This window comes from Motacilla alba, chromosome 10 (assembly GCF_015832195.1).
Source record: "Motacilla alba alba isolate MOTALB_02 chromosome 10, Motacilla_alba_V1.0_pri, whole genome shotgun sequence".
In the NCBI taxonomy this organism is placed as follows: Eukaryota; Metazoa; Chordata; class Aves; order Passeriformes; family Motacillidae; genus Motacilla; species Motacilla alba.
Window position 1 is genome coordinate 6,669,053 of NC_052025.1, and position 15,393 is coordinate 6,684,445.

Genomic DNA, 15,393 nt, shown 5'->3' on the forward strand with positions numbered 1-15,393 from the left:
CATCAGCTGGGGCTCATGTTATAACAGTCAAACTATGGGAGACTGTGATAGAATAACCCACACTCTACCTATGACCATGCAGACTGAACAATGTGCATTTTCAACTGCAGCTTGTTTTATCATATTAGTTCAATGACAGTAGTTAACTGTAACTGTTAACCTAAGCAGTACTGCAAAGCAGGGCACCAGATTCAAGTATGGTGCCAAAGCCAGAACATTAGCATTATATTTGGATATTCACCTGACATCTTCACCTTCCTCCAATATAGACAAACAGATGGTGCACTTTTCCTCTGTGTCTTCTTCTGTTCCTTCCTCCCCATCTTGTTTGCAGTGCAGTTTCCTCTGTGAGAACCAATCAGTTGTTACCTTGTTAGTAGAGATGACATTATTGACAAACTGAGTAAAATCTGTTTTTGATATATATGCAACACATATTTCTTTGAAAACATTTTGTAATACTTATTAAAATGTATTTGAATCAAAATGAACCAGCACTTGGAGCAAAACCCAGGACATTTCAGATTTAACTATTGTTAATGGCAAGTCTACTGGAACCAGTCCTGCAACCAGTCCTTATTGTCTATGTTTAAATATCTTAATTTCATGCATGTAGAGGCAAACAAAAATCCTTTCACTAGTGTCTTGTCACTATTTATCACGTATGAACAGTGTCATGTGGATAGGAGTGTATCTTATAATAGCCTGAACTCCAACTGAGAGACAACCTCAGTTATCAAAACTCTGAACCCCAGTTCAAAACCTCCTGATGTTCCAGTCTTCCCCATGTGTTCAAAGTAAAGGTTAAATTGATATATACCAAGCAGGAAAGCACTGTGAAGTGTTTACTGCAAACATAAAGCTTTGGTTTGTGAGCTATTACTGAAGTCTGTTATTTGCTATTACCAGCAGTTATTTCACTACTCACAAGGCTACTCGTAACTACTGGACAAGTTAATCACATCAAACCACTCCTGTTTATCACATCACAGTAGCTCTTTATCTAAGGAACTAATTTTAAATTTTCCTTGTGAAACAAGTGGCACTGTAAGCTTTGCTTACAATCCTTGAAATTTCAAGATACAGAAAACATGCTCTCTTTGAAGCTGACATTTCTGCAGACTTAAACTAACCGTTCACATTGTTACAAGTTCAAAGAAATATTACAGACAGGCCACAATTTGAGGAATCCTCACCTTTTTGTATTTATGTGGATATGTGCATCTTTCTATAGTTCCCTGTGTTGCTCCACGATTAACATTGCCAAGTCGTTCTTCCAAGTGAATCAGCTCCTAAAAATCATGAAGGAATAAACAGTTTAAAAACTATTCTTTCAACTACATTGAGGAAGTATTCATTTTACTCTAACCCATTTTCATTTTTAGAATTACAAACTCTTATTTCCCTGACTTCATTAAATATAGGCAAAGCCAAAAAGAGTGTGTTGTGTGGGAAAAGTGATGGGCTTCTGTAGAAAAACCCACACAACACGGTCTGGTATTTTAAGTTCAAGGGAAATACTATTTTATGACAAAAAAATGGTAGCGTTTGTCAGATAGGAATGGCTATTACTATGTTCACACATACTTCTGTGTCTAATGAGGAAAAGGCAATTAAAACATGCTATGTAAATATTTGCTTTCTAACAGTCATTAAGGCTTTGAAGAGGAACAAAAAAGTTGCTTAAGTTGAAATACAATGACTGATTTATTCTTCTCCAGCAATGAGTTTATTAGAACCATGAGATGTCACTGTAGAGGTTTTCAGTGGACTAGGTCATTAACTCTCTGCATCTGATACCTTTTATGTTCTCCTGGCTTTTTTCCTTCACTCCATTTCAATTCCTGCACTATACAACAGGACAGCACGGTTAGCATGGCCAAGTTCCAGCCTCACTTGGAGGATCCTGGCACAGTTACTCAGAGACTGCCTTCTCCCAGAATGTCCTACTCAGTCCTACTGATGGCTGCTGGTGGGCAGAGCAAGATGTACTGTCATGTAATTGCCACCTAACCTGAACTGTCCAGGGCACCTTTTCCTAACCAACTTCTCAATGTGCTTTTGTCCCACTCCACAATGGTAAGAGCACTCTGTAAATAAAGGCTATTTTCTTTATGATTCTTTTCCATCTATGCATAGAACTAGCTCTAATATACACCCTCCCCATATTCCCTCATGACACATTTTGACATATATCTAGTTTTATTCTATTACAAACCTCAAAATTGCCCCTGAAAGGGCCTCTGAATGATGTTCCATCCAATCCCGATGAAATGTAACGGATGTGAGGGTAGCCCGCCATGTCTGGTACCTATTCAAACAGCAGACGTTAAGTTAAACCTATTCAGAACAGTTTCAGTATTTTACTGTTCACTTTGAAAAATTTAAGTTCCTTTTGCTTTCATTGAATCACTTTTTACACTCCTCAGCCTGAGCATACAATTCCAACTGACAGCACAACACAAACACCACTCCGACACATCTAAACATAACCAGAAGCAAAACAGAAGTGAGTCTAAATCCTCTCCTGTAATCTCTCCACATCCACATTACAATTCCCAAGTCTCAAATTCTCAACCTACATTATATAAACCACCATAAATATCTACCTGTTTTTGTAAGCGGAACACTTAACAGCTACACATGAAGTTATGAAAAGGACTCGCTACAGATTCCTGAATATAAGCTTTTGGTACCACAGAATAAACAAGGCTAAAAAACTCAGTCTGGAAAAAGCAGCAGATACTCTTATCTCACTCAAAAGAACTGAACATCTTCAAACACACTTTAAATTTAGAGGCCTATGAAAACTAACACTCAAAACGCACGTCTAAAGTCGGTTAACTCTACATACACTCTACATTCAAGCATCCACCTGACCTCCTCGCACAGTTAGAGATACAAGCCGTGAACAAAAGCCCAGTGTCCAGTGCTATATCCCACAGGCCCCTCAAGCATCAGCACTTTTCACAGAGCAGAGCTGAAGGATAATTCATATAGCAGGGACCATCTCCACCGCAGAGCTGCTGCATTCCTTTTTTACCTCAGCCAGATGAGTGAATAATGGTATTGAATTTTTGTCAGAAACATTCCAATAGCAATCTTTAATGAACAGGTGAAAAAACTCAAATGATAAGCAGATTAGGTTTACTTAATCCCACAGCACACTGACAGGGAGACTGTAAGCAGCGATTCACTTGGAAATACTAGAGTACCACCCTCCTTTCTGTGCTATCAGCTGATGATGCTGTATATGACAGCTCAACACACATCTCATGAGGCTGTCCACAAAACAGATATCCCAGATACTACTCATGAAGTCACATATTCACATGGTGCTCTTCTTCTTTTCATCAGACACTTCCAAGTTTAACATATATAAAGGTGTAAAACACAAAGAATGCCTTGTGGAAAAGCACAGACCTAGCCAAAGCTACCCACATCAAACAAGAGACCAATTAAGCTGCCTTCCTATAGTTTTCAAATCCAGTCTTGTAACTAAAAGCTGACAGGGATAGGCAAGATTCCTCTGCCCTACGTATTTTTTTTCCCAGAAAAGAAAGGCAGAGTCTTATTATTTTAAAGCAGTTTACATGGTGCTTGTTAAATGACAAGGTAGTGCCAACATCTGCCACAAATACAGCCACAATATTGGCCTTATATTTTAACAAACCAGAGTAATAGAGACTGAAGGTGCATATCAAAACACTTCAGGTAAGTAATATCTGTTGGTATCATAGGTCTTACTGTTTGACAATATAAACTGTAGCTGCAACTAAGGAATTTTGGGGGAACAGATTAAAAATCTGCTGATTTGTAAGAAATCTGTCTCAGATAATCACTGATTTATGATTCATTCTGCATTTAAGCGTGTAATTCTACTTCAGCTTCCAATTACAGAAAAGGCATTTAAAGAACTAGGTCATTCACTCACACTATGAACATACTTATTGTGCCTGGTTTTCACTAGGCATAGACCTGTCTGGCATCATTTGGGAAATTTTATTGCCTACTGTAACATTGGCAATTAATGGCCACCACTCAGAGGAAGGGAACTCCTGACAAAAACTAACCTAAGTCTCAGAAGTGATATTCAGTGCTTGTTTTTTTATTGACCAGGACGTGAAAGAAATCAGTGTTTTGGAAAACAATGCATCTGATAGTGCAGATACTGCATCATTCCAAGACATGCAAAGTCACAGATGTATTGCTGTAATTCCACAATTACAGTTCAAATTGCCTCAGCAGTCAGTTTACCAACTGCAGTGACATGCACCTGGACAGATCTTCTATACGGAACAAATCCTGCTACTGGAGAGTAAGAAACCTATTAAAATTTATTTTAACAGTACAAAACCAAAAATTGTTCAGCCAACAAACTACTGAACTCAAGACAATAGAAATGCTGTGTGGGACAATATATTTTCATGCTAGTAAATGGGCCTTCATATTATCCTGACATAACACTTCTGCAAAATTACCTGAACATACATTAGGTACAGGCTCTTTTATAAAATACCCTGAGAGCACAGCTCACATTTCTGGTCAGGTAAAATGCTACTCTGATAAAACACCTCTAAGAACAAAAAAAAACCCCAAAACCCAGTTCTTTTACACCTGCAGAATAAGTAGCCTGCTAACACAACAAGATTTTAACTAAGTACATTTGTGACTATAAGATGAAGAAAAGATTTGCAAGAGAGAACTATCAATAATGCCTAAGTAAGAACAGTCTTACTAAAATCCCTTTGACAGTTACCACCAAGCTTCAAATGCAAAATGATTTCATCTCTCTTGAAAAGCTTCACACACAAGCAGAAGTGAGTTTTCACTAAGCTCTCATACAGAATGTAAGAAAATAGAAAAGTCTTACAGCTAATGAAGAATGTAAGCAGGTAAAGGCAATGCCAGTCTGCACTAAATGTTTCTATATATTCTTTTGGATACAGTCAAATTAAAATATATAGTTTAAAGCAATATATTCTGGACCTGCAAATTCCAGCACAAGTCTGCCTGTAGAAATATCATTTGTTTCTTGTTTTGCACTTTTTATTGATACTTTCCAAGGCCACAAAAATCTGCAGCAACTCCAGTAATTCAAGGCTGAGACTGAATCATTTACAACACAAACATTCTCAACAGTTTGAAACATCTGACCTGCAGGGAAGGCTTTCTTTCTTGCTACTCTCTCCTTTAAATACCCTCTGTCTTTGCAGGATCTTTCTGCTTTTCAGTTGGCAGTCAGTGGAGAGATTCCTGCCCTGAAGGATACTACTACTGCTGTCCATCCCATCCTCCATGGTTCCATGAAGTATGATTTCATATGTATTAGAACAAATCCCCAGCGTGAGCCTTTTCAGTTAACTAACTGCTCAGCTAGTACCAATACACACAAAGCAGTAAAGCTCATCATTTAAGCCAAATACAAACAGGGAAAAGCTGCAATTTTCATTGAAAGTCATTGGGTGAAGGAACCCAATGAAGAACCATCTGCTGCACAGATAAAACCCAGTGGTACCTGTGTCTTAGGGGAACATAAAATGAGTGTTCTTCAACAGCGTTTAATCTACAAAAAACCAAAGAACAGCAATTCATGTTTATATTATAAAAAAAACGAGAAGGTTTTACTTAAAAATCCAATTCTATTTGATGCAGCTAATCAAGGCTATCTCAAACCTGAGGTTCATCTTGAACTACTCTTAATACATCAAGTTACAGCATTAAGAGTTCAGGTATTATAGAGAAACTAGTTGGCTTTTGGGGTACAGAACAGCTGCATCTCTTTGAGCTGCAACACCTCTATGACTACACTCTGAGCAACATTATGCTGACCAGCACACAACTACAATAATGTGCTGGGACCTACTGGCTTACACCTCCAAATCCCTAAGGATTTTCACAACTAAGTGTAAAGATAGCCTCAAACACTCTGAATCAATCCACAGGTAAAGGAACAAAACAGTAAGACTCTGCAATAGAAGAAAAAGGGGGCACAGCATATTGAAAGCTAGATGTGAAACACCTGAGAGAGATTAAGGTACCATAAGAAACTTTAGATTTGCTTGGGGTTTTTGTTGTTGTTTTGGGGTGGGTTTCTTTTTTGTTTGTTTGGGGTTTTGTCTTTTCTTAAAATATGATCCAAAGATCTCCCTCAGACTGAGAAGCTGCAGGTTCCCAGATAAATTAAGGAGTCTTCTCAAGGCTTGCATCAACTCCAGAGATAATTATTACACCATACCTAGCAAACTACTCCACTCCTCACCCTGAAATTCACATTCAACAGGACATTATTCAAAAGGGCAGAGGAAGCTGGAGTCAAGAGTCTGGTACACCATACCCCATAATAAATTACAGAAATTGCCATCCTGCCCACTCTGATGTGGCAAACAGTGCTAGAGCCCCAAGTCAAAAAGCCTTTCATTAACAGTGCAAAGGAGCAGCCAAAGGAACCCAGAGTAAACAGAAATACAAGTGGCATCTAACAACACTGGTATCAGAGAAGAACAGATGAAAAGCCTTTGTGTCCTGCATCCCTCTTTTCTACATTAGTTATGCCATGCACTGATCTTGAGCCTCCCCAAAAATGATCAGTTAGCAGAACAGGTACTTGTCCAGAATGGATTTCATTCAACAGCTCTTTCCTCAGCACACACATGGCCCTAAAACAGTAACAAACACAAAGTCTAAGCCATGGTCACAAATGATACTAAATCAAGGAGGGAAGCAGCCTGACCTTTGGATACATAGACATGAAGAAAGCTCCTCCTACCTGCTTTTAATCTAGGACTCCTCCTGAAACAACACTTCAACAGGTAGAAGTCTCTTCAACCAAACTAGTAGAAAAGGAGATTTTGTTTCCCCAACCCTCTATTTGGACTGTCAAAGCTGCTAACACTGATTATCTTCCCCCACATATCATTATCATTTTGTCTCCCTGAGGATTAAAACTGCAGTCTGCATTCCAGCATTGAGTAGATGAAGATTTGGTTATCTGCATCTAATTAAAGTCAGAAACTGATACAGAGTAATAATATCATTAAAGCCCAAGCAATCCATTATGTCCTTTACAGTCTGGAAGGGGTTTTAGTACTCCACTGCCAATTGTGCTGCAAGCCACTTCACAAAGTGGATTCAATACTAATGAAATTCTTAGTTGAGTGACTGGATCAGTGACTTTAAAAGACAAGTTCCTCTCAAAAAAAGAACAGTTTATGATGTCTGCATCAAAAAATATGACTCATGAAATCTCTATTTAGTACCCTCTGTACTTGAAGACAAAAGCACTCCTTAGAACATCAACAACTTTGCAGAGGGACTCTAATCACAGCTCAGCCTCTCCTCCTCCACTGCTCCTTTGTAACCTCTAAAGTTACAAAGAAAAAAACAGGGGGCAGGTGCAAATAATCTGTTGCCTAAAACAGCACTTTTGTTTAAAATCCAGTCAAGTTTGTTGATGAAAAACTTCACTGACTACTTGCTCTCTATTCAAAATAAGTTTTGCTGACAGATCTGCTGTACTCACACACATGTGAACAAAACCTGTGACTTTATTGCTCTAGAAGGGGTAGAGTCATCAAAAGGCATTTGTAATGCTTTGAACTCATTGTATATATAACTTCTAGCAGAGCTCTAACCTGTCTTCATGCTCTCCTAGTGTGTGAATACATTTTAAATTAGTCAAAGCCTCTACACAACTTCAAAGCCACAGCGCTCAGTCTGATCACAGCAAGGTTCAAACCAGATCCCAAGCACTCGAGGAAGGGCTGCTTAGAGCAGTCTGCTCATGATCAAACATGCTGTCAGTGCACTGTGTACAAGGCCTCAAAACACAAACTTCAGTTTCACTCAGCCCCTCATTAATTACTGTTATAAGGATCAAATATCCCTACACAAACATTTACACAAATTTCTGTAGACTTGAAGACCCTCATTTCATCTGCCACTTTTGCCAATTAGAAACTGCAGCTGTCAAGCAGAAGGGCATAAATCCCTGAAATATTTTAGCACACACTCAGGAAATACTTGTGAACATCATAGCTCTATTATAGCTTTCTTCTCCTCTACTGCTAAGAAGATGAAGAGGTGTGGGGTCCCAACTATTTGCTTATGTAACATTTCAGCTGTAGGAATACCCCAATCAAAATTAAAATACTATTAAAAGTTTCTCATCACACTGTAATATAAGGATCATCTGAACTCCTAAATTTCTAGAAACTTCACAGTGATAATTGAAGTGAATCCCACAGCTGACTTATTAGCCCTGATAAAAAAATGAGCTAAAACAGGCACAGATTTAACTTGCTGCCTCCTAGCACAATTACAGTTCCCTGAACTATTAGGAGGGAATCTAAAGCATCTGATGTTGTCTGTTACAGTACAACACATTAAATAAATATGAGAGTGTAAAGCCATCTTTTATCCACTTGAAAAAGCAGACACCTAACTGAAGAATGCAGAAAAACTTAATTTGAAGAGATGATGCACAGGAGAAGGTTATGCATTAAATCTCACTGGCTACACTAAAATACCAAATTCTACAGACTGCTTCAGAAAGTCTGTGCTAAGTATGTCAGCAGCACCCACGAATGACCAACTCTCATTTATCAGGGAGGTCCTTAAGGATCATCATATCTGGTAGTTAAAGAGTGAAGAACAAGCAACACAGGACCAGGCTGGAGACAGTTACTGCAGTTTGGTTGTAAATCTACAGTTCAAGCCCCAAATGTCAATTCAGGCTACTAACAGAGGAATTTTGAAAGGATGAAACTTGAAGGGTTTTTTTCATTATAATTTTAGCATTCATCTACAGATGAACTCACAATTTTTATTAGATTAACTAGCTTTGAGAGGATTAAACATTCTTGCTTCTGACCACACAGAAACACTAAATATACTCCAACTAAATCTGTTTCTCTGAATTTTCATTAAACAAAATTAAGAAAAATTTGAACTAAACCTATAAGCATTCTTTAAAAAATAATACTCTGTAACAAGAGTAAAAATATGCTGGTTTGTTTTGGTTTTCCACTGTAGGTTTAAAAAAATTATGTGTAACAGGGTGTGTGACCTTACTGCCACACTTCCTGCAGATTATAACACTTCGTGCTATAAAATTATATACTTGATCACACAGAATTAGCCTGATTAATAATAAATATTATTTGAAAACAATCAAATCCCTAGATGGAATTCTAGTTGGGTGTATACACACCTTAAAAAGAAAGAATCAGCGCTAATTCCCATGCATTGGGTGGAAAGTTGGTACTTTTAACAATCCAAAACTCAATAATCTCAACTTTAAAAATCAGATGCAGAGGGTCAATGCATTGCAATGCAAGTGACAATTTAATTCAAGTATACTTCATTTTACAAAAGCTGAAGTTAGAAATGTAGATGTCCCTACACTGTCTCCTCTTACTACACAATGGGCCTGTTCAAGCGCCCTTGCTGGGAGCAACACATGGACAGACAGTGAAATACTTTCAGATAAGCACTTTGCAGCCATGTACACACATCCATTTTCCTTACAAACAAAATCAAAATAACCAATGATCACAATTGTCTATAAGCTATCTCCTTACCATTAGAGGAAGAGCCCCTATTTGCAAGTGATGCAGTCGAGGAGGTGCATGGTAGTGGGCCAAGTGAGGATGCAAGGGCCCTGGAGGGTAAGTAGCTGCAGTCACACCAGCTTCAATTCCTAGTTCCCTGTCACATGAATGAAAGTGGCATTACAGTAAAGGAACAGCTTGCCTGGTAGGTACAATCCCACTGCTTTGGAGAGCCTACAACATAGTACAGCTACAACAACAGTTTAATGTAAAACTTTTCTTTTTAGCCATATTTAAACTTTGCTGAAGAATCTTCCTATCGTAACTAAAAGCTATTTTTAAAACAGCTGCGAAGATTTAGTATGAAAAAAATCTAGAAAACTCCACATTTACTGAGTCCAGTAATATTATCCACGTGGAGTTTTCCCTGCAGCACATGCTGTGGGAACAGTAGTTGTCATGCATGCACCTCTTCACTAATGGCCAAAAGTACTTTTTTTAATAATAAATATATTGTGGAATGTAAGCGCATGCATCATAAGTGGGCCTGATGCAACTGTAAATAAGTTCAAACAAAGAGGGGAGAGAATATACTAGTCTGTACTATAAAACCATAAAAACCACTAGAAATATATTTAAGATACTGAGTACTCCAAGCATTATTTCAAAGCCATATAAACATCTACAAATTTTAAACTACAGGTGCATGTGCAGCTTTTAAAACCACAGCCAGCATTATCAGCACTGTGATCAGCACATTATGGTCTCCTGTCCAGAGTCCAAGGGCTCAAGGTAGTGTCTGATTGCTCACCAGGCAGATCTCTCCGGAGCTTGTCGAGGATGGGAAGACATAGTCTGAGGCACATGGATGTGATGCCCGTGACCATAATTGGGATGCATTCTGTGAGGATGTGGAGGAGGCCGCTCATGAGCACGTCTATAATGACAAAGAACAGACACAATTAATTTTCACATACTTTTTAGTATGAAGAAACCAACACCCATAATCAAAATGTTACAGACCGAGCTACTACAGTGCCTTTAAAATAAACTCACCCTGCAGTATTTTAATTTGTACTTTAGATATAAGTTACAAGTTAATTTAAACACAGATTTCATATTCAAAACCAAACCAGCTTCAGCTACAGTGGCCTGCCCTTCACTTGGCAGTCATGACTGCAGAGACTGAGAAAGTGTTTAATCCTAACCTCAAAGGGCAGGTAGGAAAGGGAGGGCCACGTGACAGTCATGCTCAGATTCAGTGTCATTCACAGCTCTGCTGCAGATTACTTCTCGTAAAGCTATACCAGCAAAAGTAATTAAGGGAAACTTAATACACTAATCAGAGGACATTTTCCCTGAAACACATTTGCATCACAGCTCAGGTAAGCTGGGCACATAGTTTTTATCCATGCCAGCTGGTGCAGAACAATTATGGATTTGAAAAAAACACTTCTGCTGACTGATTTCTGTTACTTTCCCACTTTACCACAGAAAGAAATGGATTAGGATTTTTTTTCCATTGCTTTCAGTGCAGGAAGGATGGTTTATTATTCAACCTAAAAACCTGGATTTTACCAAAAGCCATATACATTCTCCAGGTACAGTAACACCTTAAACTAGCTCACAAAGCAGACCACACATTTTGCAAATTTACATGTCTAGAGAGGCAAAAATGTACTTCACAGCAAACTATTCTAATCACTGTAAAGTGACACTTCTCCAGAGAAATCTGTCAAGCATGCATAAATTATGTGAGAACTGTTCATTTTTTGCAGTGGTACAGACTAACATAGGAACAGACCTATCAGCAGAACATACTTGCAGCCTCACCTCCTTTCAGTTTATCAAGTAACTAAGGAGAAAAAATCTAATTTAAAAAAAACCAAACAAAAAACCACAGCAAAGCAACTTCCATCATTTCATGAAACCTTATCATGTAGACTCATTTTCCCTAAACAAAGTCTTAATCAAAAAGAAACACCTTAAATTATAGAAATAATGTATACATGTAAAATTCCTAGGCTGTCCATCCCACAATCTTTATGGGTGGGTAATTAGACAAAACATAAACAGAAAACCCATATGTTAAACAGATGCACAGCACCTTGATATATGACAATGAGAAGAGGACTCTAACCATTCTTTATTTCCAATCCTGAAAAGGTACTATGTTGTTGGACAGGAAGGATACAAACTGGACTATTATTCCTTAGGTTATTTGTAGAAAAGAAGGATGAAACAACATGTTAAGAATACTTCAAGACTTCAGGACACAGAACTGAAGGAACTGCAAGCCTGCTGGCAGCCTCAAGTCTATATTCAGTAACAGAGCAACATTCACCAGTTTCTGGTTGTCAGAGTACAATCTGATTTCTAGAAGGCTGGGCCAAGACACCTATAAGATTGATTTTGCACATAATCTGAATGAGAATTAGAGGGGTAAAAAAAAGACCAAGGGCAGAACAATTCCATATGGTTACAAACCGAACTATGAAAGAAATATCACTGAGCAAAATGACACTGTCTGACCCAAGACTGGTGACTTCAGAGAGAATGTCAAGGAAGAACCTACTATCAACATTTGCCTACAATTTCCTATAAATGTTCATATTTCTATACAAACTCACTAAGCTGCAAAATTGCCAATATTCACCACTCTAATCCCCAAACTACTGGAAAATGTCCAGATCTGATAAGATAGCTAGCACAATTATTTCTTCCAAAAATGCTACCTTGTTGTCTCACAGCCACTGGTTTCTCTGTCACATGCCATTTGTGGGCAGTTACTGCCTATAGATACTTAACCTGGAAACTGCCTCAAAAGCTGCAGTTAAAGCAGAATTCTCTTGAAGCATTAACTTCCCTTTAAGCAGAGTTTCTCAACGAGTTTCAAGTTATTTATGAGTCAAATTTGTGTAAAAAAGTTCGGAGCAGCAACTAGAGAGCTCATTCCTGAAATTCTCTTAGATATTTAAACACATTACCTGCAGAATTAAAACAAGCTCAGCTACTCTGTGAATATGAAGCTACTATGACCTTCTCTCTGATGATACTAGTATCAACAATCTAGTTAAGCAACTATAGTAGCATGTCTTAGTAGCTACAGTGCAACATTGATCACATTCTCAGTCTCCTCTTCTAAAGTAAAAGGCATAGTAAAGATATGTAAGTATCTAATCTGAATTAAACCCAGTATGTGGTCCCTTATGATAATTCATTTTATTTTAATATATTGGTTATATAAAAATAATATTAACTGTATCAACAAGGCAAGACACGATGTCAAGAGACATTTCACCAGAGTTTATGATGTACTCTCTGGGCTGTGGAGCTTGAAAAGGAATTCCTACTTATTATCCAGAGTAATGGGCAAGAGAAACAAGCTCCCCTTATCTTCCACGCCCCCTTTGTGCCTTACCTGGAGACACTACTGAGAGATGTAACAGAACAGGGTCAGTCCTAATGCTCGCGTGACTGTGACCATTTGTAAAGACACCTCTTACCATGGTTTAATACTAACAGTCCCTAACCATGCAATTAACAGTTTGAGAGTCACATGCAACATTTTACAAACCTGAGGGAAATGAATTATATGTTTAGATATTGTTCTGAGTACATTTGTGACATACGTTGGGTGTTGCATCATCCTTCTTCTCTGGACCTCCATCCTCTGGATCACTTCATGAGGATGTAGCCTCTGTGCTGGAGGGGCTGTTGCAGGGATGTGATGGGATATCGGCTGGTGCGTCGCAGGGAGATGCTGTGGTATTGGAGCAGCTGCATTGGCTAAGGGATGAGTTGGTGGTGGAGGTGGAACAGGATGAGAAGATGCATGAGAGGAGATTGAAGGATGAAAAGGATGCACTGGATGAGGGATAACATAATCCACTTGAGGTGGAGGTTGTGGCTGGGGAGGAGGATTTCCATGAGAGTGAGGACATGCAGAAGCTTGATGGTGAAGAGGTCTGGTCAAGGAAGCATCTGCAATGAAAACATAAGGTGCTTTTAATTTGGTCAATTGCAGGTTTTGACTTAAATTTATTTTAAGAAGTACCTTCACACAGGCATTTCAGTATTATTACATCAGTTTAAACAGTAACAACATGGGAATATGTGTTTATGCAACTTTTAAATAAAGTGATTCTAGAAATATACCCTACAAGAAATCTGCATTTTCTGCAGCTAAAAGCATTCTGTTTTCCAATACTGGCAAAAAGAAGAAAAAAAAAAGTCTGTGTGATACCAACTGGAAAAGGTACATAGAAAGGTGTGGGTTGGAAGGGATCACCTTGATCTCCTGTAACCCCTTTAGGCATTGGGACGTGCTATAATGTCTCCCCAAAGCCTTCTCTTTGCCAGGTTGAACAATTCCAACTCTTAGCCTGTCCTTGAAGCAGAGATGTTCCAGCCCTCAGAGCACCTGCATGGTCCTTCACAGACTCACTCCAACATGCCTGTCCTTCTTGTGCTGAGGAGCCCAAACCTGAAGCACTATTCCAGGTGGGGTCTCATGAGAGAAGAGTAGGAAGACAGAATCCCCTTCCAATATTACTTTACAATTGTTATTTAATTTTTAAAAGTTTAATTCCTGTCTTTCTGGGTTCACTATTCTATAGAGACAAAATTTAAAAAAAAAAGAAATTACAATCAAACAAATGATTCTGCTAAAGCAGATCTCACTGGGGGGACAGGACAAGGGACCAACCAAGGAAAATGAAATAAAAAGCCAGTGCTAGAATAGAAAGGAGATGAAAAATATTTTCATAGTAAATACCGTTTTAAAGTCTTAGTGTTATTATGGTCACTCATAAGAAAATATTTTAACTTTACCTTGGTCCTGTTGAAACCCCCTAACTGTTTAAATTATTTCGCAATCCATGTTTTTCTAGGCCAGCTCTAGGATCAATGTGAGCAGGCTGGAGTGTTCTCCTGCTGCCTAGGGCAGTGAGTCAGCAGCACTCCCAGGGAGAGTGCATGCAGCGGTGTCTGCAGCACTCCCAGGGAGAGTGCATGCCATGTGTCTGCAGCACTCCCAGGGAGAGTGCATGCCATGTGTCTGCAGCACTCCCAGGGAGAGTGCATGCCATGTGTCTGCAGCACTCCCAGGGAGAGTGCATGCCATGTGTCTGCAGCGCTCCCAGGGAGAGTGCATGCCGTGGTGTCTGCAGCGCTCCCAGGGAGAGTGCATGCCATGTGTCTGCAGCGCTCCCAGGGAGAGTGCATGCCATGTGTCTGCAGCGCTCCCAGGGAGAGTGCATGCCATGTGTCTGCAGCGCTCCCAGGCAGAGCGCATGCAGTGTCTGCAGTACTCACAGGGAGAGTGCATGCAGCAGTATCTGCAGTACTCACAGGGAGAGTGCATGTAGTGGCGGCAGGACGAGAGCGAGGCCTGGGGCGGCGGCTGTGGCTGCGGCTGTGCCACGATGCCCGAGCCGTACCCGTCGATGGCCAGCGCCTGGCTGGGCCCGGCGCCCGCCTGGTGCCCGTAGAGCGCCGTGCGCGACGAGGAGCCGGGACAGCACGGGTCAAAAGCTGACGTTCCGTGGAAAGCGCCGCTGCCGTGGCTTCTGATACCACTGCTGCTCAAGTCTACCGGCAATGCCTGCTGCAGAAACAAACCTGCTTTTTTCAAGCCGCTCTTTAGACATTGAAAGCAAAGACGCATTCAAACATCAGATTTAAAAAAAATAAAAATAAATACTATCACAAGCAACTGGGATTCAAATTTTGAAGTTTTACAGCTTGACTCATTAATGAAGTCTAACTAGAGACTAACTTCCTTACACTAGATTCTGTAAAAACCAACCAAACAAAACCCCCCACCACCCCCCAACCAAAC

At 39.5% G+C, this 15,393-nt stretch overlaps 1 protein-coding gene across 9 annotated transcripts in view; it reads right to left on the reverse strand.

Moving 5' to 3' along the window:
* Window positions 1-15,393, reverse strand: part of RNF111 (ring finger protein 111) — a 45,301-nt gene that overhangs the window by 3,229 nt on the left and 26,679 nt on the right. For 4 of the 9 annotated variants that reach the window (XM_038147158.1, XM_038147159.1, XM_038147151.1 and 1 more), the window contains 7 exons: window positions 14,904-15,159; window positions 13,184-13,535; window positions 10,363-10,488; window positions 9,582-9,708; window positions 2,219-2,311; window positions 1,197-1,292; window positions 242-369 (listed from right to left, as the gene is read on the reverse strand). In XM_038147158.1, the coding sequence (XP_038003086.1) occupies window positions 242-369; window positions 1,197-1,292; window positions 2,219-2,311; window positions 9,582-9,708; window positions 10,363-10,488; window positions 13,184-13,535; window positions 14,904-15,159 (1,178 nt within the window). The remainder of the gene's footprint in view (window positions 1-241; window positions 370-1,196; window positions 1,293-2,218; window positions 2,312-9,581; window positions 9,709-10,362; window positions 10,489-13,183; window positions 13,536-14,903; window positions 15,160-15,393) is intronic. The other 5 variants (XM_038147155.1, XM_038147153.1, XM_038147154.1 and 2 more) reach the window with 5 other exon arrangements.